This window comes from Lactuca serriola, chromosome 4, assembly GCF_051521515.1.
Source record: "Lactuca serriola cultivar US96UC23 chromosome 4, Lser_US96UC23_V15, whole genome shotgun sequence".
Lineage (NCBI taxonomy): Eukaryota > Viridiplantae > Streptophyta > Magnoliopsida > Asterales > Asteraceae > Lactuca > Lactuca serriola.
The window spans coordinates 321030525-321057991 of NC_136411.1; the positions used below are offsets into that span (position 1 = coordinate 321030525).

At 40.1% G+C, this 27467-nt stretch overlaps 1 protein-coding gene across 1 annotated transcript; it reads left to right on the forward strand.

Annotated features, from left to right (window-relative positions):
- The first annotated feature begins 15722 nt into the window (after positions 1-15722).
- Positions 15723-17494, forward strand: LOC145099555 (uncharacterized). Its single transcript, XM_079037113.1, has 5 exons — positions 15723-15998; positions 16080-16316; positions 16409-16700; positions 16798-16866; positions 17118-17494. Exons 1-5 carry the CDS (start codon positions 15723-15725, stop codon positions 17492-17494), a joined length of 1251 nt encoding a protein of 416 aa, XP_078893239.1.
- Positions 17495-27467: the final 9973 nt, after the last annotated feature.

Genomic DNA, 27467 nt, shown 5'->3' on the forward strand with positions numbered 1-27467 from the left:
TACCCGTCGAGTTGGGGTCCTCCAACTCGTCGAGTAGACTCTAAAATCATGCGGCCATTAACTCCTCTACTCGGCGAGTTGGTCGAGTTGATCTAACATTATCAATATAAATTAATTAAATATTATACCTGGGAGTCGGGCATAGGCGGATCCAATTAAGGACTGTGGGTATCACAGGAGGCCCCAAAAAAAATTTAATAGTACAAATTTTTTCTAGAAATTTTTATTTATACTGTAGGAAAAAGTTAAAATATTTTTGAGCTACCCTAATTTTTTTTATGCTTTTGTCAATGTTTAATTCAATTTAATAAGCAACCCAATTGCTCAAACATAAAGCCCAAGTGTGTAATACCAAAAAACTAATGAACGATCAATCCCCATATCGTGATTTTAGAATTTGTTTCCCAATTCCCTCCTTGTCCCTGCCCGTCTGCGACACATGTTGCTGCCCTCTTTCTTCTGCCGCTAATGGGTGGCGGTGGTGGGTGTTTTCCGACAAAATCCTCCGGTGGCCGGTGGTGGGTGATTATTGATCAAAGTGGTGCACAATGAAGCAAGTAAGTAGAAATTTTCTGATTATTTTTTGGTTAATTGAAATTCAATTTTTTGGCATTGTGTTGAAAAAATAGAAATTACCAATTAGGATTGTTAAATTAGAGACATAAGGTCACTAATTAGTGATTATTTGTTGTTGAAACTTGAAATCAAGTTATAGAATTAGAGTTGATTGTTGATATATTTTCATTGTAGGTTGCTATTAACAAGTTTTTCAAAAGACAATTAGATGTTGGAGACAATAATGGTGAAGGAACTTCAACAAACAAATAGGGTTAATGAAAATACACAAGTTCCACAGCCTAATCAACATAGGCCAAAACCAAAAGAACCACAATCTAATGAACCTATTCCAAAACCACAAGAACCACAATCTAATGAGCATACTCAAAAACCAAAAGTGCCACAATCTTTTGATTTGAATGATCTTCCTTCGGACCCAGGGGGAGAGACCAAAGATTACATATTATAATCCTAATCAAAGGGATGAAATAAGTAAGCAAGTAGATCTAGTACCCCACGAATAATTTAGACTCCACCTACATAATATAATTATCTCTAATAAGCAATTTGTGATAAACACTCCGAGATGTTAAGCTAACTCCGACACTAAATCCCAAAGGGTTGAAAAATACCATTTTACCCTTCCAAGGTCTCCAAGACCCACAGTTGACCAAACCCTAAATGTCAACGCTCAAGTCAACGGTCCATGTTGACTAAACTCGTCGTGTGCAACTATGCGGCTCCTTGAGTTCCTTCGTGTTCTCTGAAGTATCGGGAAAATCCAACTCAACTTGTCTAGTTGTCTCATCAACCCATCGACTTGTAGCGCTTCCATTCTATCGGGGAAAACCCTAGCTGACTCGTCGAGTTGGCTCATGCACTCGTCGATTGCCTCTAGACCAATTCCCATTCAGACGATTCTAAGTAGAAATAATGTCCCAAACTCTAGATCTATCTTCCCAAGGCTGAAATACCACGTAAAGCTACAAACTTTACATCCATGCATGGCATCTAGGGCTCAAAATGCCAAAATAAGCTCTATATGGGGTTTAATGCATAAAAGCTTGTCACTAGCTTGATAAAGCGTGGATCTTTGGGGTCAAAGGACCTCATATTTGTCTAGATCTGAAGTCTCTACTCCATGGCAAGCTCAAACGACTCTAAAACTCAAAGAAGGATGGACAAAGTCCCTAAACACCCTAGAAAATAGATCTATCCAAATAATGAGCGAGGTGGTAGCTTTTTACCTTCAAACAGAAGCTAGGAATGCATGAACACCGGATCCAGGAGCCCCCTCTCGTCCCAAGCCTTTTGCTCATCAATCTTCCTCCAAATATGCACTAAAATATGTAATATTAGCCTCTATTTCTGTCACACAACTGTATAGCTCGATTAGGGTTTCTCTCAGAGTGTTAAGATGATAAGGGAGGCGGAAATGAAGGCTTAAGGTCCTTTAAATATGACACAAACCCTGAAAATTAGGGTTTTCTCACTCAGCACCTACCCGTCGAGTTGGGGTCCTCCAACTCGTCGAGTAGACTCTAAAATCATGCGGCCATTAACTCCTCTACTCGGCGAGTTGGTCGAGTTGATCTAACATTATCAATATAAATTAATTAAATATTATACCTGGGAGTCGGGCATAGGCGGATCCAATTAAGGACCGTGGGTATCACAGGAGGCCCCAAAAAAAATTTAATAGTACAAATTTTTTCTAGAAATTTTTATTTATACTGTAGGAAAAAGTTAAAATATTTTTGAGCTACCCTAATTTTTTTTATGCTTTTGTCAATGTTTAATTCAATTTAATAAGCAACCCAATTGCTCAAACATAAAGCCCAAGTGTGTAATACCAAAAAACTAATGAATGATCAATCCCCATATCGTGATTTTAGAATTTGTTTCCCAATTCCCTCCTTGTCCCTGCCCGTCTGCGACACATGTTGCTGCCCTCTTTCTTCTGCCGCTAATGGGTGGCCGGTGGTGGGTGTTTTCCGACAAAATCCTCCGGTGGCCGGTGGTGGGTGATTATTGATCAAAGTGGTGCACAATGAAGCAAGTAAGTAGAAATTTTCTGATTATTTTTTGGTTAATTGAAATTCAATTTTTTGGCATTGTGTTGAAAAAATAGAAATTACCAATTAGGATTGTTAAATTAGAGACATAAGGTCACTAATTAGTGATTATTTGTTGTTGAAACTTGAAATCAAGTTATAGAATTAGAGTTGATTGTTGATATATTTTCATCGTAGGTTGCTATTAACAAGTTTTTCAAAAGACAATTAGATGTTGGAGACAATAATGGTGAAGGAACTTCAACAAAAAAATAGGGTTAATGAAAATACACAAGTTCCACAGCCTAATCAACATAGGCCAAAACCAAAAGAACCACAATCTAATGAACCTATTCCAAAACCACAAGAACCACAATCTAATGAGCATACTCAAAAACCAAAAGTGCCACAATCTTTTGATTTGAATGATCTTCCTTCGGACCCAGGGGGAGAGACCAAAGATTACATATTATAATCCTAATCAAAGGGATGAAATAAGTAAGCAAGTAGATCTAGTACCCCACGAATAATTTAGACTCCACCTACATAATATAATTATCTCTAATAAGCAATTTGTGATAAACACTCCGAGATGTTAAGCTAACTCCGACACTAAATCCCAAAGGGTTGAAAATACCATTTTACCCTTCCAAGGTCTCCAAGACCCACAGTTGACCAAACCCTAAATGTCAACGCTCAAGTCAACAGTCCATGTTGACTAAACTCGTCGTGTGCAACTATGCGGCTCCTCGAGTTCCTTCGTGTTCTCTGAAGTATCGGGAAAATCCAACTCAACTTGTCTAGTTGTCTCATCAACCCATCGACTTGTAGCGCTTCCATTCTATCGGGGAAAACCCTAGCTGACTCGTCGAGTTGGCTCATGCACTCGTCGATTGCCTCTAGACCAATTCCCATTCAGACGATTCTAAGTAGAAATAATGTCCCAAACTCTAGATCTATCTTCCCAAGGCTGAAATACCACGTAAAGCTACAAACTTTACATCCATGCATGGCATCTAGGGCTCGAAATGCCAAAATAAGCTCTATATGGGGTTTAATGCATAAAAGCTTGTCACTAGCTTGATAAAGCTTGGATCTTTGGGGTCAAAGGACCTCATATTTGTCTAGATCTGAAGTCTCTACTCCATGGCAAGCTCAAACGACTCTAAAACTCAAAGAAGGATGGAAAAAGTCCCTAAACACCCTAGAAAATAGATCTATCCAAATAATGAGCGAGGTGGTAGCTTTTTACCTTCAAACAGAAGCTAGGAATGCATGAACACCGGATCCAGGAGCCCCCTCTCGTCCCAAGCCTTTTGCTCATCAATCTTCCTCCAAATATGCACTAAAATATGTAATATTAGCCTCTATTTCTGTCACACAACTGTATAGCTCGATTAGGGTTTCTCTCAGAGTGTTAAGATGATAAGGGAGGCGGAAATGAAGGCTTAAGGTCCTTTAAATATGACACAAACCCTGAAAATTAGGGTTTTCTCACTCAGCACCTACCCGTCGAGTTGGGGTCCTCCAACTCGTCGAGTAGACTCTAAAATCATGCGGCCATTAACTCCTCTACTCGGCGAGTTGGTCGAGTTGATCTAACATTATCAATATAAATTAATTAAATATTATACCTGGGAGTCGGGCATAGGCGGATCCAATTAAGGACCGTGGGTATCACAGGAGGCCCCAAAAAAAATTTAATAGTACAAATTTTTTCTAGAAATTTTTATTTATACTGTAGGAAAAAGTTAAAATATTTTTGAGCTACCCTAATTTTTTTTATGCTTTTGTCAATGTTTAATTCAATTTAATAAGCAACCCAATTGCTCAAACATAAAGCCCAAGTGTGTAATACCAAAAAACTAATGAATGATCAATCCCCATATCGTGATTTTAGAATTTGTTTCCCAATTCCCTCCTTGTCCCTGCCCGTCTGCGACACATGTTGCTGCCCTCTTTTTTCTGCCGCTAATGGGTGGCCGGTGGTGGGTGTTTTCCGACAAAATCCTCCGGTGGCCGGTGGTGGGTGATTATTGATCAAAGTGGTGCACAATGAAGCAAGTAAGTAGAAATTTTCTGATTATTTTTTGGTTAATTGAAATTCAATTTTTTGGCATTGTGTTGAAAAAATAGAAATTACCAATTAGGATTGTTAAATTAGAGACATAAGGTCACTAATTAGTGATTATTTGTTGTTGAAACTTGAAATCAAGTTATAGAATTAGAGTTGATTGTTGATATATTTTCATTGTAGGTTGCTATTAACAAGTTTTTCAAAAGACAATTAGATGTTGGAGACAATAATGGTGAAGGAACTTCAACAAAAAAATAGGGTTAATGAAAATACACAAGTTCCACAGCCTAATCAACATAGGCCAAAACCAAAAGAACCACAATCTAATGAACCTATTCCAAAACCACAAGAACCACAATCTAATGAGCATACTCAAAAACCAAAAGTGCCACAATCTTTTGATTTGAATGATCTTCCTTCGGACCCAGGGGGAGAGACCAAAGATTACATATTATAATCCTAATCAAAGGGATGAAATAAGTAAGCAAGTAGATCTAGTACCCCACGAATAATTTAGACTCCACCTACATAATATAATTATCTCTAATAAGCAATTTGTGATAAACACTCCGAGATGTTAAGCTAACTCCTCCACTAAATCCCAAAGGGTTGAAAATACCATTTTACCCTTCCAAGGTCTCCAAGACCCACAGTTGACCAAACCCTAAATGTCAACGCTCAAGTCAACAGTCCATGTTGACTAAACTCGTCGTGTGCAACTATGCGGCTCCTCGAGTTCCTTCGTGTTCTCTGAAGTATCGGGAAAATCCAACTCAACTTGTCTAGTTGTCTCATCAACCCATCGACTTGTAGCGCTTCCATTCTATCGGGGAAAACCCTAGCTGACTCGTCGAGTTGGCTCATGCACTCGTCGATTGCCTCTAGACCAATTCCCATTCAGACGATTCTAAGTAGAAATAATGTCCCAAACTCTAGATCTATCTTCCCAAGGCTGAAATACCACGTAAAGCTACAAACTTTACATCCATGCATGGCATCTAGGGCTCGAAATGCCAAAATAAGCTCTATATGGGGTTTAATGCATAAAAGCTTGTCACTAGCTTGATAAAGCTTGGATCTTTGGGGTCAAAGGACCTCATATTTGTCTAGATCTGAAGTCTCTACTCCATGGCAAGCTCAAACGACTCTAAAACTCAAAGAAGGATGGAAAAAGTCCCTAAACACCCTAGAAAATAGATCTATCCAAATAATGAGCGAGGTGGTAGCTTTTTACCTTCAAACAGAAGCTAGGAATGCATGAACACCGGATCCAGGAGCCCCCTCTCGTCCCAAGCCTTTTGCTCATCAATCTTCCTCCAAATATGCACTAAAATATGTAATATTAGCCTCTATTTCTGTCACACAACTGTATAGCTCGATTAGGGTTTCTCTCAGAGTGTTAAGATGATAAGGGAGGCGGAAATGAAGGCTTAAGGTCCTTTAAATATGACACAAACCCTGAAAATTAAGGTTTTCTCACTCAGCACCTACCCGTCGAGTTGGGGTCCTCCAACTCGTCGAGTAGACTCTAAAATCATGCGGCCATTAACTCCTCTACTCGGCGAGTTGGTCGAGTTGATCTAACATTATCAATATAAATTAATTAAATATTATACCTGGGAGTCGGGCATAGGCGGATCCAATTAAGGACCGTGGGTATCACAGGAGGCCCCAAAAAAAATTTAATAGTACAAATTTTTTCTAGAAATTTTTATTTATACTGTAGGAAAAAGTTAAAATATTTTTGAGCTACCCTAATTTTTTTTATGCTTTTGTCAATGTTTAATTCAATTTAATAAGCAACCCAATTGCTCAAACATAAAGCCCAAGTGTGTAATACCAAAAAACTAATGAACGATCAATCCCCATATCGTGATTTTAGAATTTGTTTCCCAATTCCCTCCTTGTCCCTGCCCGTCTGCGACACATGTTGCTGCCCTCTTTCTTCTGCCACTAATGGGTGGCCGGTGGTGGGTGTTTTCCGACAAAATCCTCCGGTGGCCGGTGGTGGGTGATTATTGATCAAAGTGGTGCACAATGAAGCAAGTAAGTAGAAATTTTCTGATTATTTTTTGGTTAATTGAAATTCAATTTTTTGGCATTGTGTTGAAAAAATAGAAATTACCAATTAGGATTGTTAAATTAGAGACATAAGGTCACTAATTAGTGATTATTTGTTGTTGAAACTTGAAATCAAGTTATAGAATTAGAGTTGATTGTTGATATATTTTCATTGTAGGTTGCTATTAACAAGTTTTTCAAAAGACAATTAGATGTTGGAGACAATAATGGTGAAGGAACTTCAACAAAAAAATAGGGTTAATGAAAATACACAAGTTCCACAGCCTAATCAACATAGGCCAAAACCAAAAGAACCACAATCTAATGAACCTATTCCAAAACCACAAGAACCACAATCTAATGAGCATACTCAAAAACCAAAAGTGCCACAATCTTTTGATTTGAATGATCTTCCTTCGGACCCAGGGGGAGAGACCAAAGATTACATCTTATAATCCTAATCAAAGGGATGAAATAAGTAAGCAAGTAGATCTAGTACCCCACGAATAATTTAGACTCCACCTACATAATATAATTATCTCTAATAAGCAATTTGTGATAAACACTCCGAGATGTTAAGCTAACTCCTCCACTAAATCCCAAAGGGTTGAAAATACCATTTTACCCTTCCAAGGTCTCCAAGACCCACAGTTGACCAAACCCTAAATGTCAACGCTCAAGTCAACAGTCCATGTTGACTAAACTCGTCGTGTGCAACTATGCGGCTCCTCGAGTTCCTTCGTGTTCTCTGAAGTATCGGGAAAATCCAACTCAACTTGTCTAGTTGTCTCATCAACCCATCGACTTGTAGCGCTTCCATTCTATCGAGGAAAACCCTAGCTGACTCGTCGAGTTGGCTCATGCACTCGTCGATTGCCTCTAGACCAATTCCCATTCAGACGATTCTAAGTAGAAATAATGTCCCAAACTCTAGATCTATCTTCCCAAGGCTGAAATACCACGTAAAGCTACAAACTTTACATCCATGCATGGCATCTAGGGCTCGAAATGCCAAAATAAGCTCTATATGGGGTTTAATGCATAAAAGCTTGTCACTAGCTTGATAAAGCGTGGATCTTTGGGGTCAAAGGACCTCATATTTGTCTAGATCTGAAGTCTCTACTCCATGGCAAGCTCAAACGACTCTAAAACTCAAAGAAGGATGGAAAAAGTCCCTAAACACTCTAGAAAATAGATCTATCCAAATAATGAGCGAGGTGGTAGCTTTTTACCTTCAAACAGAAGCTAGGAATGCATGAACACCGGATCCAGGAGCCCCCTCTCGTCCCAAGCCTTTTGCTCATCAATCTTCCTCCAAATATGCACTAAAATATGTAATATTAGCCTCTATTTCTGTCACACAACTGTATAGCTCGATTAGGGTTTCTCTCAGAGTGTTAAGATGATAAGGGAGGCGGAAATGAAGGCTTAAGGTCCTTTAAATATGACACAAACCCTGAAAATTAGGGTTTTCTCACTCAGCACCTACCCGTCGAGTTGGGGTCCTCCAACTCGTCGAGTAGACTCTAAAATCATGCGGCCATTAACTCCTCTACTCGGCGAGTTGGTCGAGTTGATCTAACATTATCAATATAAATTAATTAAATATTATACCTGGGAGTCGGGCATAGGCGGATCCAATTAAGGACCGTGGGTATCACAGGAGGCCCCAAAAAAAATTTAATAGTACAAATTTTTTCTAGAAATTTTTATTTATACTGTAGGAAAAAGTTAAAATATTTTTGAGCTACCCTAATTTTTTTTATGCTTTTCTCAATGTTTAATTCAATTTAATAAGCAACCCAATTGCTCAAACATAAAGCTCAAGTGTGTAATACCAAAAAACTAATGAACGATCAATCCCCATATCGTGATTTTAGAATTTGTTTCCCAATTCCCTCCTTGTCCCTGCCCGTCTGCGACACATGTTGCTGCCCTCTTTCTTCTGCCGCTAATGGGTGGCCGGTGGTGGGTGTTTTCCGACAAAATCCTCCGGTGGCCGGTGGTGGGTGATTATTGATCAAAGTGGTGCACAATGAAGCAAGTAAGTAGAAATTTTCTGATTATTTTTTGGTTAATTGAAATTCAATTTTTTGGCATTGTGTTGAAAAAATAGAAATTACCAATTAGGATTGTTAAATTAGAGACATAAGGTCACTAATTAGTGATTATTTGTTGTTGAAACTTGAAATCAAGTTATAGAATTAGAGTTGATTGTTGATATATTTTCATTGTAGGTTGCTATTAACAAGTTTTTCAAAAGACAATTAGATGTTGGAGACAATAATGGTGAAGGAACTTCAACAAAAAAATAGGGTTAATGAAAATACACAAGTTCCACAGCCTAATCAACATAGGCCAAAACCAAAAGAACCACAATCTAATGAACCTATTCCAAAACCACAAGAACCACAATCTAATGAGCATACTCAAAAACCAAAAGTGCCACAATCTTTTGATTTGAATGATCTTCCTTCGGACCCAGGGGGAGAGACCAAAGATTACATCTTATAATCCTAATCAAAGGGATGAAATAAGTAAGCAAGTAGATCTAGTACCCCACGAATAATTTAGACTCCACCTACATAATATAATTATCTCTAATAAGCAATTTGTGATAAACACTCCGAGATGTTAAGCTAACTCCTCCACTAAATCCCAAAGGGTTGAAAATACCATTTTACCCTTCCAAGGTCTCCAAGACCCACAGTTGACCAAACCCTAAATGTCAACGCTCAAGTCAACAGTCCATGTTGACTAAACTCGTCGTGTGCAACTATGCGGCTCCTCGAGTTCCTTCGTGTTCTCTGAAGTATCGGGAAAATCCAACTCAACTTGTCTAGTTGTCTCATCAACCCATCGACTTGTAGCGCTTCCATTCTATCGGGGAAAACCCTAGCTGACTCGTCGAGTTGGCTCATGCACTCGTCGATTGCCTCTAGACCAATTCCCATTCAGACGATTCTAAGTAGAAATAATGTCCCAAACTCTAGATCTATCTTCCCAAGGCTGAAATACCACGTAAAGCTACAAACTTTACATCCATGCATGGCATCTAGGGCTCGAAATGCCAAAATAAGCTCTATATGGGGTTTAATGCATAAAAGCTTGTCACTAGCTTGATAAAGCGTGGATCTTTGGGGTCAAAGGACCTCATATTTGTCTAGATCTGAAGTCTCTACTCCAAGGCAAGCTCAAACGACTCTAAAACTCAAAGAAGGATGGAAAAAGTCCCTAAACACCCTAGAAAATAGATCTATCCAAATAATGAGCGAGGTGGTAGCTTTTTACCTTCAAACAGAAGCTAGGAATGCATGAACACCGGATCCAGGAGCCCCCTCTCGTCCCAAGCCTTTTGCTCATCAATCTTCCTCCAAATATGCACTAAAATATGTAATATTAGCCTCTATTTCTGTCACACAACTGTATAGCTCGATTAGGGTTTCTCTCAGAGTGTTAAGATGATAAGGGAGGCGGAAATGAAGGCTTAAGGTCCTTTAAATATGACACAAACCCTGAAAATTAGGGTTTTCTCACTCAGCACCTACCCGTCGAGTTGGGGTCCTCCAACTCGTCGAGTAGACTCTAAAATCATGCGGCCATTAACTCCTCTACTCGGCGAGTTGGTCGAGTTGATCTAACATTATCAATATAAATTAATTAAATATTATACCTGGGAGTCGGGCATAGGCGGATCCAATTAAGGACCGTGGGTATCACAGGAGGCCCCAAAAAAATTTAATAGTACAAATTTTTTCTAGAAATTTTTATTTATACTGTAGGAAAAAGTTAAAATATTTTTGAGCTACCCTAATTTTTTTTATGCTTTTGTCAATGTTTAATTCAATTTAATAAGCAACCCAATTGCTCAAACATAAAGCCCAAGTGTGTAATACCAAAAAACTAATGAATGATCAATCCCCATATCGTGATTTTAGAATTTGTTTCCCAATTCCCTCCTTGTCCCTGCCCGTCTGCGACACATGTTGCTGCCCTCTTTTTTCTGCCGCTAATGGGTGGCCGGTGGTGGGTGTTTTCCGACAAAATCCTCCGGTGGCCGGTGGTGGGTGATTATTGATCAAAGTGGTGCACAATGAAGCAAGTAAGTAGAAATTTTCTGATTATTTTTTGGTTAATTGAAATTCAATTTTTTGGCATTGTGTTGAAAAAATAGAAATTACCAATTAGGATTGTTAAATTAGAGACATAAGGTCACTAATTAGTGATTATTTGTTGTTGAAACTTGAAATCAAGTTATAGAATTAGAGTTGATTGTTGATATATTTTCATTGTAGGTTGCTATTAACAAGTTTTTCAAAAGACAATTAGATGTTGGAGACAATAATGGTGAAGGAACTTCAACAAAAAAATAGGGTTAATGAAAATACACAAGTTCCACAGCCTAATCAACATAGGCCAAAACCAAAAGAACCACAATCTAATGAACCTATTCCAAAACCACAAGAACCACAATCTAATGAGCATACTCAAAAACCAAAAGTGCCACAATCTTTTGATTTGAATGATCTTCCTTCGGACCCAGGGGGAGAGACCAAAGATTACATATTATAATCCTAATCAAAGGGATGAAATAAGTAAGCAAGTAGATCTAGTACCCCACGAATAATTTAGACTCCACCTACATAATATAATTATCTCTAATAAGCAATTTGTGATAAACACTCCGAGATGTTAAGCTAACTGCGACACTAAATCCCAAAGGGTTGAAAATACCATTTTACCCTTCCAAGGTCTCCAAGACCCACAGTTGACCAAACCCTAAATGTCAACGCTCAAGTCAACAGTCCATGTTGACTAAACTCGTCGTGTGCAACTATGCGGCTCCTCGAGTTCCTTCGTGTTCTCTGAAGTATCGGGAAAATCCAACTCAACTTGTCTAGTTGTCTCATCAACCCATCGACTTGTAGCGCTTCCATTCTATCGGGGAAAACCCTAGCTGACTCGTCGAGTTGGCTCATGCACTCGTCGATTGCCTCTAGACCAATTCCCATTCAGACGATTCTAAGTAGAAATAATGTCCCAAACTCTAGATCTATCTTCCCAAGGCTGAAATACCACGTAAAGCTACAAACTTTACATCCATGCATGGCATCTAGGGCTCGAAATGCCAAAATAAGCTCTATATGGGGTTTAATGCATAAAAGCTTGTCACTAGCTTGATAAAGCGTGGATCTTTGGGGTCAAAGGACCTCATATTTGTCTAGATCTGAAGTCTCTACTCCATGGCAAGCTCAAACGACTCTAAAACTCAAAGAAGGATGGAAAAAGTCCCTAAACACTCTAGAAAATAGATCTATCCAAATAATGAGCGAGGTGGTAGCTTTTTACCTTCAAACAGAAGCTAGGAATGCATGAACACCGGATCCAGGAGCCCCCTCTCGTCCCAAGCCTTTTGCTCATCAATCTTCCTCCAAATATGCACTAAAATATGTAATATTAGCCTCTATTTCTGTCACACAACTGTATAGCTCGATTAGGGTTTCTCTCAGAGTGTTAAGATGATAAGGGAGGCGGAAATGAAGGCTTAAGGTCCTTTAAATATGAAACAAACCCTGAAAATTAGGGTTTTCTCACTCAGCACCTACCCGTCGAGTTGGGGTCCTCCAACTCGTCGAGTAGACTCTAAAATCATGCGGCCATTAACTCCTCTACTCGGCGAGTTGGTCGAGTTGATCTAACATTATCAATATAAATTAATTAAATATTATACCTGGGAGTCGGGCATAGGCGGATCCAATTAAGGACCGTGGGTATCACAGGAGGCCCCAAAAAAAATTTAATAGTACAAATTTTTTCTAGAAATTTTTATTTATACTGTAGGAAAAAGTTAAAATATTTTTGAGATACCCTAATTTTTTTTATGCTTTTGTCAATGTTTAATTCAATTTAATAAGCAACCCAATTGCTCAAACATAAAGCCCAAGTGTGTAATACCAAAAAACTAATGAACGATCAATCCCCATATCGTGATTTTAGAATTTGTTTCCCAATTCCCTCCTTGTCCCTGCCCGTCTGCGACACATGTTGCTGCCCTCTTTCTTCTGCCGCTAATGGGTGGCCGGTGGTGGGTGTTTTCCGACAAAATCCTCCGGTGGCCGGTGGTGGGTGATTATTGATCAAAGTGGTGCACAATGAAGCAAGTAAGTAGAAATTTTCTGATTATTTTTTGGTTAATTGAAATTCAATTTTTTGGCATTGTGTTGAAAAAATAGAAATTACCAATTAGGATTGTTAAATTAGAGACATAAGGTCACTAATTAGTGATTATTTGTTGTTGAAACTTGAAATCAAGTTATAGAATTAGAGTTGATTGTTGATATATTTTCATTGTAGGTTGCTATTAACAAGTTTTTCAAAAGACAATTAGATGTTGGAGACAATAATGGTGAAGGAACTTCAACAAAAAAATAGGGTTAATGAAAATACACAAGTTCCACAGCCTAATCAACATAGGCCAAAACCAAAAGAACCACAATCTAATGAACCTATTCCAAAACCACAAGAACCACAATCTAATGAGCATACTCAAAAACCAAAAGTGCCACAATCTTTTGATTTGAATGATCTTCCTTCGGACCCAGGGGGAGAGACCAAAGATTACATCTTATAATCCTAATCAAAGGGATGAAATAAGTAAGCAAGTAGATCTAGTACCCCACGAATAATTTAGACTCCACCTACATAATATAATTATCTCTAATAAGCAATTTGTGATAAACACTCCGAGATGTTAAGCTAACTCCTCCACTAAATCCCAAAGGGTTGAAAATACCATTTTACCCTTCCAAGGTCTCCAAGACCCACAGTTGACCAAACCCTAAATGTCAACGCTCAAGTCAACAGTCCATGTTGACTAAACTCGTCGTGTGCAACTATGCGGCTCCTCGAGTTCCTTCGTGTTCTCTGAAGTATCGGGAAAATCCAACTCAACTTGTCTAGTTGTCTCATCAACCCATCGACTTGTAGCGCTTCCATTCTATCGGGGAAAACCCTAGCTGACTCGTCGAGTTGGCTCATGCACTCGTCGATTGCCTCTAGACCAATTCCCATTCAGACGATTCTAAGTAGAAATAATGTCCCAAACTCTAGATCTATCTTCCCAAGGCTGAAATACCACGTAAAGCTACAAACTTTACATCCATGCATGGCATCTAGGGCTCGAAATGCCAAAATAAGCTCTATATGGGGTTTAATGCATAAAAGCTTGTCACTAGCTTGATAAAGCGTGGATCTTTGGGGTCAAAGGACCTCATATTTGTCTAGATCTGAAGTCTCTACTCCAAGGCAAGCTCAAACGACTCTAAAACTCAAAGAAGGATGGAAAAAGTCCCTAAACACCCTAGAAAATAGATCTATCCAAATAATGAGCGAGGTGGTAGCTTTTTACCTTCAAACAGAAGCTAGGAATGCATGAACACCGGATCCAGGAGCCCCCTCTCGTCCCAAGCCTTTTGCTCATCAATCTTCCTCCAAATATGCACTAAAATATGTAATATTAGCCTCTATTTCTGTCACACAACTGTATAGCTCGATTAGGGTTTCTCTCAGAGTGTTAAGATGATAAGGGAGGCGGAAATGAAGGCTTAAGGTCCTTTAAATATGACACAAACCCTGAAAATTAGGGTTTTCTCACTCAGCACCTACCCGTCGAGTTGGGGTCCTCCAACTCGTCGAGTAGACTCTAAAATCATGCGGCCATTAACTCCTCTACTCGGCGAGTTGGTCGAGTTGATCTAACATTATCAATATAAATTAATTAAATATTATACCTGGGAGTCGGGCATAGGCGGATCCAATTAAGGACCGTGGGTATCACAGGAGGCCCCAAAAAAAAATTAATAGTACAAATTTTTTCTAGAAATTTTTATTTATACTGTAGGAAAAAGTTAAAATATTTTTGAGCTACCCTAATTTTTTTTATGCTTTTGTCAATGTTTAATTCAATTTAATAAGCAACCCAATTGCTCAAACATAAAGCCCAAGTGTGTAATACCAAAAAACTAATGAACGATCAATCCCCATATCGTGATTTTAGAATTTGTTTCCCAATTCCCTCCTTGTCCCTGCCCGTCTGCGACACATGTTGCTGCCCTCTTTCTTCTGCCGCTAATGGGTGGCCGGTGGTGGGTGTTTTCCGACAAAATCCTCCGGTGGCCGGTGGTGGGTGATTATTGATCAAAGTGGTGCACAATGAAGCAAGTAAGTAGAAATTTTCTGATTATTTTTTGGTTAATTGAAATTCAATTTTTTGGCATTGTGTTGAAAAAATAGAAATTACCAATTAGGATTGTTAAATTAGAGACATAAGGTCACTAATTAGTGATTATTTGTTGTTGAAACTTGAAATCAAGTTATAGAATTAGAGTTGATTGTTGATATATTTTCATTGTAGGTTGCTATTAACAAGTTTTTCAAAAGACTATTAGATGTTGGAGACAATAATGGTGAAGGAACTTCAACAAAAAAATAGGGTTAATGAAAATACACAAGTTCCACAGCCTAATCAACATAGGCCAAAACCAAAAGAACCACAATCTAATGAACCTATTCCAAAACCACAAGAACCACAATCTAATGAGCATACTCAAAAACCAAAAGTGCCACAATCTTTTGATTTGAATGATCTTCCTTCGGACCCAGGGGGAGAGACCAAAGATTACATCTTATAATCCTAATCAAAGGGATGAAATAAGGATGGCATATTTGATTATAGGACCTTGACAACGAAAGGGGCATAATTTTGAATTTACCTTTTTTGGTGAGAAGCAAAGACATTTTGTTGTGGAATGGTTTAGGGAATTTCCATGGTTAGAGTATAACATTAAAAAAAAGAAGGCATATTGTTTTTGTTGCTATTTGTTTAAAGACATGGTAGGGGGTCAAGGTGGAAAAGATGCTTTTATAACTGAAGGCTTTGATAATTGGACTAAAAAAAATCATTCCAGAAACATATGGGTGAGATTCATAGTTCTCACCATAAGGCTGAAGAAAAGTTGCATTTGTTATTGAGAAAAAATCAATCTATTAGTGAAGTTTTGCATAAACAAATGGAACTTGAGCAAAGTAATTATGAAATTCGGTTACGTGCTACAATCCGTAGTTGTAGATTTTTATTGAAAAATGCATTACCATTTCGTGGACATGATGAGATGGAAAAGTCTAATAATAAAGGACTTTTTATTGAAGTCTTATCTTTGATTAGAGAAGATAATGAGAAGATTTTTAAAGTTACTTTAGAAAATGCTCCAAAAAATTAAAAGTTGACTTCTCCGACGATTCAAAAAGATATTGTCAATTGCTTTTCAAAGGAGATAATCAAGTCTATTTGTGATGAAATTGGTAAAGATGTGTTTGGTATATTAGTTGATGAGTCTAGTGATGTTTCCAAAAAAGAACAAATGCCTATAGTTTTGAGATATGTTGATAGACTTGGGATTGTAAAGGATAGATTTATCGGTGTTGTTCACGTGTTAGATACATCCTCTTTGTCTCTTAAAGCCGCCATTGATACCGTTTTTTCCAACAACAACTTGACTATCGATCAGGTGAGAAATCATAAAATATTTATTCCTTTAACATGATATTAGTTTTATTTTTATGTGTTATATATATTTTTTATTTTTTTTCAAATATATAGGTGAGGGGGCAAGGTTATGATGGAGTAAGTAATATGAGTGGTGCATTCAACGGTTTGAAATCTTTGATTTTAAATGAAAATAGTTATGCACATTATATACATTGTTTTGCACACCAACTTCAATTAGTGGTTGTGGCGGTTGCAAAGAAACATGATGATGTTGATAAATTCTTTGAACAACTAGGTTTGGTGGTTACTGTCATTTGTTGGTCTTGTAAGAGAAAAGATATGATACAAGAGAAGAAAAAAGAAAGAGTAGCAACTAAAATTGGTATTGGTGAAACTGAAACAGGTAGAGGGTTGAATCAAGAGATTTCTCTTATTCGAGCTGGAGATAGTAGATGGTTCACATTTTATAACAATCGTAAGTTTGTTGAATTTGTTTGCAGAAGTTGTTGCAGTCCTTAAATATGTCAAAGATGAAGGGTCTTCTTTATCTAACCGTAATCAAGCAAAGGGTATTTTGTCGTACTTCAAAACACTTGATTTCTTATTTCTTCTACACTTGATGTTGGAAATTCTATGCCTCACCGATACTCTGTCAAAGTATCTTCAAAAAAAAGATCAATATATTTTGGAAGCACCTTCGTTAGTAAAAGGGACAAAGAAAACATTGCTAATTTTTAGAAAAGATGGGTTTCCACAAATTTGGAACAAGGTGTGTGATTTTTGTGAAAAGCGAATAAGACTAATCAACATCATTTTGAAGTTGTGATTTTTAACACGGTTTTGGATATGCAAATTCAAGAATTTGGGGATAGATTTAGTGAAGTTGGCACGGATTTGATAGAGAACATGGCGGCTTTGAGTCCTTGTGACTCATTTTCTAGTTTTGATAAAGCAAAGTTGTTAAAGTTAAGCGAGATATACAAAAACGATTTTAACGATTCAGAAAGGGCACAACTTAATGGCCAACTTGATATCTATTATCACTCTTTGCTCCATGATGAGAAATTTTTCAATATGAAGGGAATTGCATACATCTCTCATTTGTTGGTGGAAACTGGGAAGCACCTCCCTTTTCCGTTGCTTTATAGAATATTAAAACTAACTTTGGTTTTTGCCCGTTGGAACTGCAACCGTTGAACGGTGTTTTACTGCAATGAAGTTTTTGAAGACCGATTTGCGTAATAGAATAGGTGAAGATTTTATGAATGGTGCTTTGATTTGTAATGTAGAAAAGGAAGCACTAGAGAATGTTAAGACTGAAAATATAATTACTCGCTTTCGTAAAATGAAAGAGCGGATATGTGAACTTTAAAACGTAACTTCGTGATAGAATTTGAGCTTTATGTCTAATGAAATTGGAGTTTTTTTTTCTTATTGTATATTACATGATTTTTTCTCGGGATACCCCTTTACTTTGACCCTGGCTCTGCCACTAGAGTCGGGATGCTACAGTTCTCCCACACTAGAATCAGACTTCTCCCTCGAAGTCATCCTCTGAAAACAACTCTAGGTACTACTCCTGCATCTTGGACTCTGGCTCCCAAGTCCACTCGAATCCCTTTCGATGTTGCCACTAGACTTAAACTAGGGGAACCTCTTTATTCCTCAAGACCTTCACCTTCCTATCCAAGATCTCTACCGGCTTCCTAATGTAATTCAGGCATTCATCAATCTGAATGTCCTCTAGAGGAACCACTGCCGTCTCATCAGCTACACACTTCCTTAGTTGTGACACATGGAAGGTGGCATGAATCTGGCTCAACTTTGCAGGCAGCTCTAACCGATAAGCTACCTTACCCACTCGAGCGATCAGCCTGAAAGTACCAATGTATCTAGGTCCCAGCTTGCCCCACTTCCTGAATCGGGTCAACCCTTTCCATGGGGATACGTTCAGGAGGACAAAATCTCTGACCTGAAACTCTAACTTTGAACGTTGCCAGTGTACGTAACTCTTATAGAGACTCTGGGTCGTCAGCAACCTCTATCTGACCTACTGGATCTGACCTGTCGCCTTGAGCACTATCTCAGCGCCCCCATCACTCTCTGCCCTACCTCTCCCCAATAGATGGGAGTCTGACACCTCCTCCCATATAAGAGCTCAAAGGGAGGCATACCGATACTAGAATGATGGTTGTTGTTGTATGAAAAGTCAGCAAAGGGCAGGTAAGTGTCCGAACTTCCACTGAGGTAGATAGCACATGCACGTAGCATGTCTTCGAGCGTCTGAACCATCTACTTGCTCTGCCCTTCTTTCTGTGGGTGATAAATGGTACTAATCGTCTCATGAAATTTCTTCCAGAACCTAGAAGTAAAACGCACATCTCGATCTGACACTGTCGGTTTCAGCACCCCATGTTGTGCCACCACCTCTCGAACGTAGATCTCGGCCAATTTCTCCACAGAAAAGCTCTTACTGATAGCCAGAAAGTAAGCACTCTTCATCAACCGATCTAGAATCATTCGTATCGCATCGACACCTCGCGTGGTCCTCGGTAATTTGGTGATAAAATCCATGGAATTATGTTCCCACTTCCATGGGGGAATCTCTAAAGGTTGCAACGAGCCATGTGGACACTGGTGCTCCGCATTGACCTGATGACAGGTCAAGCATCTCTCGACTACCCATGCCACATCTCTCTTCAGGAAAGGCCACCAATAATCCCTTTTTAAGTTCAAATACATCTTGGTGGCTCCTGGATGGATTGAAAATATCGACCTATTGGCCTCCTCTATCAAAATACGTTGAGATCCACCTATATATGGCACCCATATTTGCCCACGGAAGGTTATAATCTCCCGACTATTCGTCCTAAATTAAGAAATCTACCCGATCACCCTCTCTCTCTCTCTCTCTCTTATGGTTCTCTGATCTCATGGCCACCACCTGGGCCTATTGGATGGTATTTAAGACTGGAGTCATCACATTCATCCTCATGCACACTTCTCAGATCAGAGCACTCACGGATTTGCGACTCAAGGCATCAACTACTACATTAGCCTTACCAGGGTGATACAAAATCTTACAGTCATAGTCTTTCACTACATCCAACCACCTCCTCTGTCTCATATTTAGGTTGGGCTAATCGATAAGGTACTTCAGGCTCTTATGGTCTGTGTATATGGTACACCGGACACCATAATGGTAGTGATGCCAAATCTTGAGGGCGAACACCATCGCCCCAACTCCAAATCATAGGTGGGATACCTCGTCTCATGAGGCTTCAACTGCCTCAATGCATATGATATCACGTGTCCCATCTACATCAACATGGTACACATACCTGATGTAGATGCATCATAGTAAACTACGAACTCCTCCACTCCGTTGGGAAGGGCTAACACTGGAGCTTCTCACAGTCTCTAGCGAAGAGTCTCGAATGAGGCTTGCTGCTCGGGCCCTCAAGCAAAAGTAACACCCTTCCTGGTCAATATGGTAAGAGGAACGACAATCTTGGAGAAATCCCTGATTAATCTTCGGTAGTAGCCTTCCAGGCTAAGAAAACTCCTGATCTCGGATGGTGACCTCGACACCTCCCATCGCATAACTGCCTCGATCTCGGCTGGGTCGACAAAAATCCCATTTTGGTTAACGAGGTGTCCTAAGAACTGGACCTCTCATAACCAGAAATCACACTTGGACAATTTGGCATAAAGCGTCTCCGTCCCCAATACTCCAAGAAACTCCCAAAGATGCTCCTCATGTTGCTCTCTGGACTCTAGTATACATAAATGTCATCGATGAACACGATCACCAATCTGTCCAACATGGGCCTGCACACCCGGTTCATGAGATCTATGAACGATGCTGGTTCATTGGTGAGTCCTAAAGGCATCACCACAAACTCCTAGTGCCTACAACGAGTCCTAAAGGTCGTCTTCTGGATATCCTCCTCGCAAACTATTATCTTATGATACCCAGATCTCAAATTAATCTTGAAAACCAAGACGCCCCCTGCAACTAATCGAATAAATTGTTGATCCTCAGTAGCGGATAACGGTTCTTGACTGTCAGCTTGTTCAAATCCCGGTAGTCATTACACATCCAGTGTGAACCATCCTTTTTCTTAAAAAAAAAGGATCAACGCTTTCCACAGTGAGCTACTCGGTCTAATCAAAACCCTTCCCCAGCAGCTCCTAGAGATACGCGGATAACTCCTGCATCTCAGGCGGCGCAAGGTGATAAGCTACCTTGGCAATAGGCATCGTAACCATAATCAAATTGATCCGGAACTCCACCTGCCTCTCGGGAGGTACACCCGACAATTCCTTAGGGAACATGTCCGGGAACTCACACACTACCGACACTTCGAAGTTAGAACTCGTCCTCTCTAATACACATCCCCGAAATACATCAATCGAAAAAACCGCATGCTAGTCGGCTATAGAAACCCTCAGTGATCGACTCAAAGCCTCGCGTCTGACAATAATGTGACAACTAAAGGATAAAGACAAAAAAGATCGACTCGCACCCAAGTGAAATAACACCAAAGCAGGCACATAACTCATAAGAAAAGTACCTATATAAAGCACAGTATAATCATAAAAAAATTTCAAAATAACATAAATAAGGAGATACGTACCAGCAACAACATCATACGTTGCACGGAACTCCTCCGCAGTCAACTGAAATGCTTCCCATGAGCTCTTAGAGGCTCGGCCTTCCTCAGCCGATAATCATTAACACGTAAAGCAGCAGGAGCAGCAGCCTGGGCTGATCCCTAAATGAGCTGGGGACACTAGGCCTTCTGATGGCCCATCTGGTTCCTGTGAAAGCAAACCGAAAATCCCTTGGGGCAGTCCCTCGCCATATACCCCTCCTTGCCATATTTGTAGAAAATCCCAGCTCGGAAAGACCCCTCATGGCTCTTGCCACACTTACTACAAGTGCAGAACTTCTGGCCTCCAGCTCTCGAATCAGTGGGCTTAGCTCACTTCTTTCTCCGGCTGCGACTGTACTGGTCTCCTATCTCTCTATCTTTCCCCTACTGCTCTCCCTCCTCTCTGGTCTGAATCTCCAACTTAATCTCTCTCCTCCTGGCATTGATCTGCAACTCAGCTAATGTCTGATAAGACGAGTTTGCCAGGAACTCCCAAATAACTCTCCTCAAGATGCTCAAATACCAACTCACACATGCCTTCTCAGTGGACACGTGCTCAAGGCAGAACAACGCCCTCTCATGAAACATCCTCGTAATATTTGTCCATGACTTTGTCCTCTGCTTGAGAGACAGAAACTCTTGTGCCAAACGTTCCGTCTCCATCTGGAGAACATACTCATCTTTGAATAACTTGGTGAACCTCTCCCAAGTCATTACAGCATGATCTACAGCAGTAAAATCAATCGATACAAACTTCCATCCGTCCTTCGCACCCAAGCAAAGCGAACTGGACTCTCAGATGCTCTGGATATAAACATGTATAGAAACACACCTCAATGTTGGAGATCCATCTCATGGCAGTGATCGGATCCTCCGTCCCATCAAATTCTGGTGGCTTCGTGTTGCTAAACTCACGAAACAACGAGTCACCTCCCTATTGTCTGGCTGCAGCAGCAAAAACCTCCGTAATAGCAGCGTATCTCGCATCGAATGTCTCAATCAACATGGTCTTAATAGACCCAAACATCTCTTGTATGGATTCTATGATAGTTGCGGCCACCCCCTCGTGAATGATCTTGCAGATCTCCTCGTCATTGGTACCACTGCCCCTGGGGTTGTTATGGGTAATCACCATAGTGTCTCTGAAACACAAACATAAAATCATCAGAGACTAGCTCAATACAAACCCACACTCATTTACCCACCCCTACACGCTCCATAGCATCCTAAGATTCTTACTTGGGTCACATACAAATTCGGTGCATTCAGTAGTACAGGACCAATACTACCTTCCACACCAACCTGTAGTGGTCCAAATTCCTCCTCCTAGGATCGTAATTCACAATACTATATCCCTCATGTATATCAACTACTCTCTCGATAGATTCCTCAATGCTCATCTAGTTATCTCTCCTAGATTACTCAAAACTCTCTCTAAAAGATTCCTGCTATGTTTCTCCCAACTCAGTACACACACAGAGCATATAGCAGATAAGATCAATCAATAGCATGCCCTAGGGTAATGCATCATGAATCAGGAAACTTTAGCCCTAATTTTGGAAGTACTTAGCCTATCCTCTAGCATGCAACTCTAATATCTAATATAAAAAAGTAATGGGATTTTAGGAAATCACTGTTCGGGCTTGCTGATTGTACACACTACTCCGTCTCGTTTTATCTTAAAAAATCTTATTCGTTTTAGAAAAATCATTTCTTTTAGAAACAATTTCTCAAATCCTCAATTTGAGTCTAGACATACCCGAGAGTACATCCGAATCCCTCAAACCAAGGCTCTGATACCAAATTGTAACACTCTAAAAATTGAACCAAAATTTTTATTTTTAAATCACATAAAACTCATTGTCACATTTCTCAAAAACCACAAATGTATCAAATTTCAAAACATAAATCAACGAAATAACTGATAGTATCCCAGAATCCTCAAACATAATCTTGAACAGGTATGTATAATCAATTCGGTCCCTTCCCACGATCCTAAGAAGTACCTGAAACACATATCACACAACACGGTAAGCACGGAGCTTAGTGAGTTCCCTAAACTACCACATACACAAATAAAGCCTCTTATGGCTATAGTTTGGCATGGACCCTCCAGTCTTGCATCTCGGTGAGGACCCTATGGTCTCACGGCTCAGTATGGACCCTCTGGTCATGTGTCTCAGTGAAGACCCTCCAGTCTCACAGCTCGGGTTGGCCCCTCTAGTCCTATATCTCAGTGAAGAACCTCTGGTCTCACAAGTTGATTTGGATCCTTGAGTCCTAACTCAATAAATCACAGAATAATATAGCATATATCACAAAGAAAAAAAATGCATAATATCACATAATTAAATATAAGCACATAGGACCCAATGGTCGATAATGCAAATAAGAACCTTCGGTCACACAGTACTACAACTGAGGTAAGTATAGTGAGAAGACTCACCTCGTAAGTAAGCAAGTAGATCTAGTACCCCACAAACAGTCTAGAATCTGCCTACATAATATAATTATCTCTAATAAGCAATTTGCAATAACCATTCCGAGATGTTAAGCTAACTCCTCCACTAAATCTGAAAAAGGGTATGTATACCATTTTACCCCTCCGTGGTCTCCAAGGTACACAGTTTACCAAACCCTAAAACTCAACGTAAGTCAACTCTTAAGTCAAGAATCCATGTTGACTAAACTCGTCGAGCGCAGCTATGCGTTTCGTCGAGTTCCTTCGTTTTCTCTGAAGTATCGGGAAACTTCAACTCTACTCGTCGAGTTGTCTCATCAACTCGCCGAGTTGTAGCGCCTCTATTCTACTGGGGAGAACCCTAGCTGACTCATCGAGTTGGCTCATGCACTCGTCAAGTCCCTCTAGACTAATTCTCATTCAGACGATTCTAAGCATAAATAATGTCCCAAACTCTAGATCTAGCCTCCCAAGGATGAAATACCACGTAAAGCTGCAAGCTTTACGTCCATGTATGGCATCTAGGGCTCGAAATGTGAAAAAAATCTCTATATGGGGTTTAATGCATAAAAGCTTGCCACTAGATTGATAAAGCTTGGATGTTTGGCCTCAAAGGACCTCATATTTGTCCAGATCTAAAGTCTCAACTCCATGGCAAGCTCAAACGACTCTAGAACTCAAAGAAGAATGGAAAAAGGCCCTAAACTCCCTAGAAAATAGATCTAATCAAATAATGAGCAAGGTGGAAGGTTTTTACCTTCAAACAGAAGCTAGGAATGAATGAACACCGGATCCAAGAGCCCGCTCGCCTCCCAAGTCTTTTCTCCTCATCTTCCTCGAAAAATGCACTAAAATACGCAATATTAGTCTCTCTTTCTCTCACAAAAATGTATAGATTAATTAGAGTTTCTCTCAGAGTGTTAAGATGATAAGGGAGGCGAAAATGAAGGCTTAAGGTCCCTTAAATAGGACACAAACCTTGAAAATTAGGGTTTTCTCACTCAACACCTACTCGTCGAGTTGGGGTCCTCCAACTCGTCGAGTAGACTCTAAATATCACGCGGCCGTTAACTCCTCTACTTGGCGAGTTGGGGCAGCCAACTTTTCGAGTAACTCTAACATTATGAATGTAAATTAATTAAATATTATACCTGGGAGTCGGGATGTTATGACAGCCTATCTGGTCTGCCCTGGGTATGTTGGCCTAGAGCTCAAAGCATGACCGCCTCATCCCAACCCGCATTGAAACAATCATGTGTACATAAATATCATACACTAGCATATATAACATTCCAAATGATCTAACATATCACTAATCATAGCATCATCCTATATACCAGGATATTAACCTAACAGGTGACTAACATAGCATCATCCTATATATCAGGATACCGACCTAAAAGGTCACTAGCATAGCATCATCCTATATACTAGGATATCGACCTAACAAGTCACTAACAAATCAACATGAAATAAACCCGGATACAAATCCAAAAAGGATCGACATTAGTGACTTCGACCCGATTAGTATAGTGAGGAAGACTCACCTCACAATGTCGATCTGATCTGAAATGTCAAACTCTCGAGATACGGCTTCAAACACCAATACCTACAACCACTAATGATCCACTTCCATAAATACCCAATTTACCAAAATACCCTCAGAAGTCAACTGGTCAAGCTTTGGTCAAAGTCAAAGTGAACGGTGAAGGTCAACTGTCCATGTTGACCCAACTCATTGAGTGTAGCCCATTGACTCGTCGAGTTATTCCAGAGCTCGAGAAATCATGAAAACCAAAGTTGACTCTTCGAGTTCCCAAACAACCTGTCGAGTCTATGTTGTATCTAAATGTTGGTAAAACCCTTCACTAACTCGTTGAGTCATCTCACTGACTCACTGAGTCCATACAAAATCAATACAGTCAATCTTCATCTGACTTATCAAGTTGACCAAGCAACTCGTCGAGTCTCTTCAGTCATTTTCTTATTTAGACGCTTTTAAGTAAGACCAAGGCTCCAAATTATAGATCTAGCATCCTAGGGCATGGTTTCCACATAAACTTGCAAACTTTACATGCATGGAAGGTCTTAAATTCCGAAACCAAGCAAAGGAACAAGTTTTAGGTAAGGAGAAGTCCATAACTTGCTAAAGACTAGAACTTTTTAACTATAAGGGGTTAGAGGAGTCAATATCTGAATTTATAACTTCAGATCAAGCCTAAAACCAGAAATAACTCCACAACAAACTAGAAATACCCTAAGCCTTTGCATGAAGAGATCTAGCTAAAGAGAAGTCAAGGTAACGACTTGTTACCTTCAAGATGATGCTAATATGAAGTAGAAATCAGATCCACAAGCTTATCCTTGCTTTAAGTTCCTTAGACTTTAAGCTATCTTCACAAAATCCACCTTCCAAGATTCTTAACACACAAAATTTGAGAGTAGACGCGATTAGGGTTTTCTGAGCTCTAGGGAGCGGTATGGGAGGCATAGGGAGGCTAATGACCCTTTAAATACGGTGTAAAACCCTGAAAATTAGGGTTTCATTCCCTAGCTCCTACTCGTCGAGTTGGGGTCCTCCAACTAGTCAAGTAGACCTCCTAAATCATGTGGCCTGATCTGCTTCTACACGACGAGTTGGGGCATCCAACTCGTCGAGTAGGTCTAAGAATGTGAATTTAAGATTTAATTTTTATACCTGGGAGTCGGGTTGTTTCAATTCTCCCCCACTTGAACTAGACTTCGTCCTCGAAGTCTGCTACTATAAATAACTCAGGTAATGCTCCCGTATCTCTGCCTCCGGCTCCTAAGTCCACTCAGATCCCCTCCGGTGCTAGCACTGTACCTTTACCAATGGCACTTCCTTGTTCCGTAGAACATTCACTTTCCTTTCAAGACTGACCACTGTCCTCTCTACGTAATTCATTAATACCAGGTTACCCACCTGGAGCTCCAGCTCAGATTGGTTCCTGTCGGCGTAACTCTTCTGCCGACTTTGAACGATCTACAATCGTTGTATGATCTGTGAATCCTCTCGGTAGTCTGCAAAACTACTTCTGTTCGTCCCATCATATTGTGACCGATATCACCCCAACAGACTATGGATCGACATCTGTGCCCATACATCAGCTTATATGGTGGGGCACCAATACTGGAATGAAAGTTGTTGTTGTAGGAGAACTCTGAAAGGGGTAGGTAGGAGTCCCAACTCCCACCGAAGTCAATAATGCAGGCTCTTAGAGAGTCTGTATGGTCCATTCACTCTGTCCGTCTATCTACGGATGATAGGCTGTACTGAAGTGCTGCCGCATGCCCAGTTCCTCATGGAACTTCTGCTAGAAATGAGAGGTGAATCGAACATCATGGTCTGAGACAATAAAGACCGGCACTCCATGGCGAGCAACGATCTCGCGATATACAAGCCGGCTAGCTTCTCGGCCGATGAACTCTCCTGTATCGCTAAGAAGTGGGTACTCTTGGTCAATCCATCCATGATGACCCATATAGCATCATAGACCTTCGTCATCCTCGACATCTTGGTGGTAAAACCCATCATGATCTACTCCCATTTCCACATGGGAATCTCCAGAGGCTGCAACTGACCATGCGGCCTCTGATGCTCGACCTTGACAATCCGACAGGTTAAACACCTTTCAACATACCACATAATCCCCCTCTTCATTCATGGTCACTAGTAACTCAATCGCAAATCCTGATACATCTTGGTGGCCCCGGGTGAATAGAGAAGCGAGATTTATGAGCCTCCTCCAGAACAATCTGTCTAACCCTACCAGACATTGGAACCCAGACCCGACATCAATGAGTCAATAATCCCCGGCTATCCTGCACAAACCGGGTGAGACCCTTAATCCTCTCAAGCTTCTAGTTCTCCTGTCGCATACCCTCAACCTGAGCTTCCCTAATCAAGCTCACAAGCAGAGAATCCACTGATATCCTTATACATGTCGCCGGAGATGAATATCAAGCTGACCTACGGATCAGAGCGTCCGCAACCACGTTCACTTTACCCGAATGTTAAAGGATCTCGCAA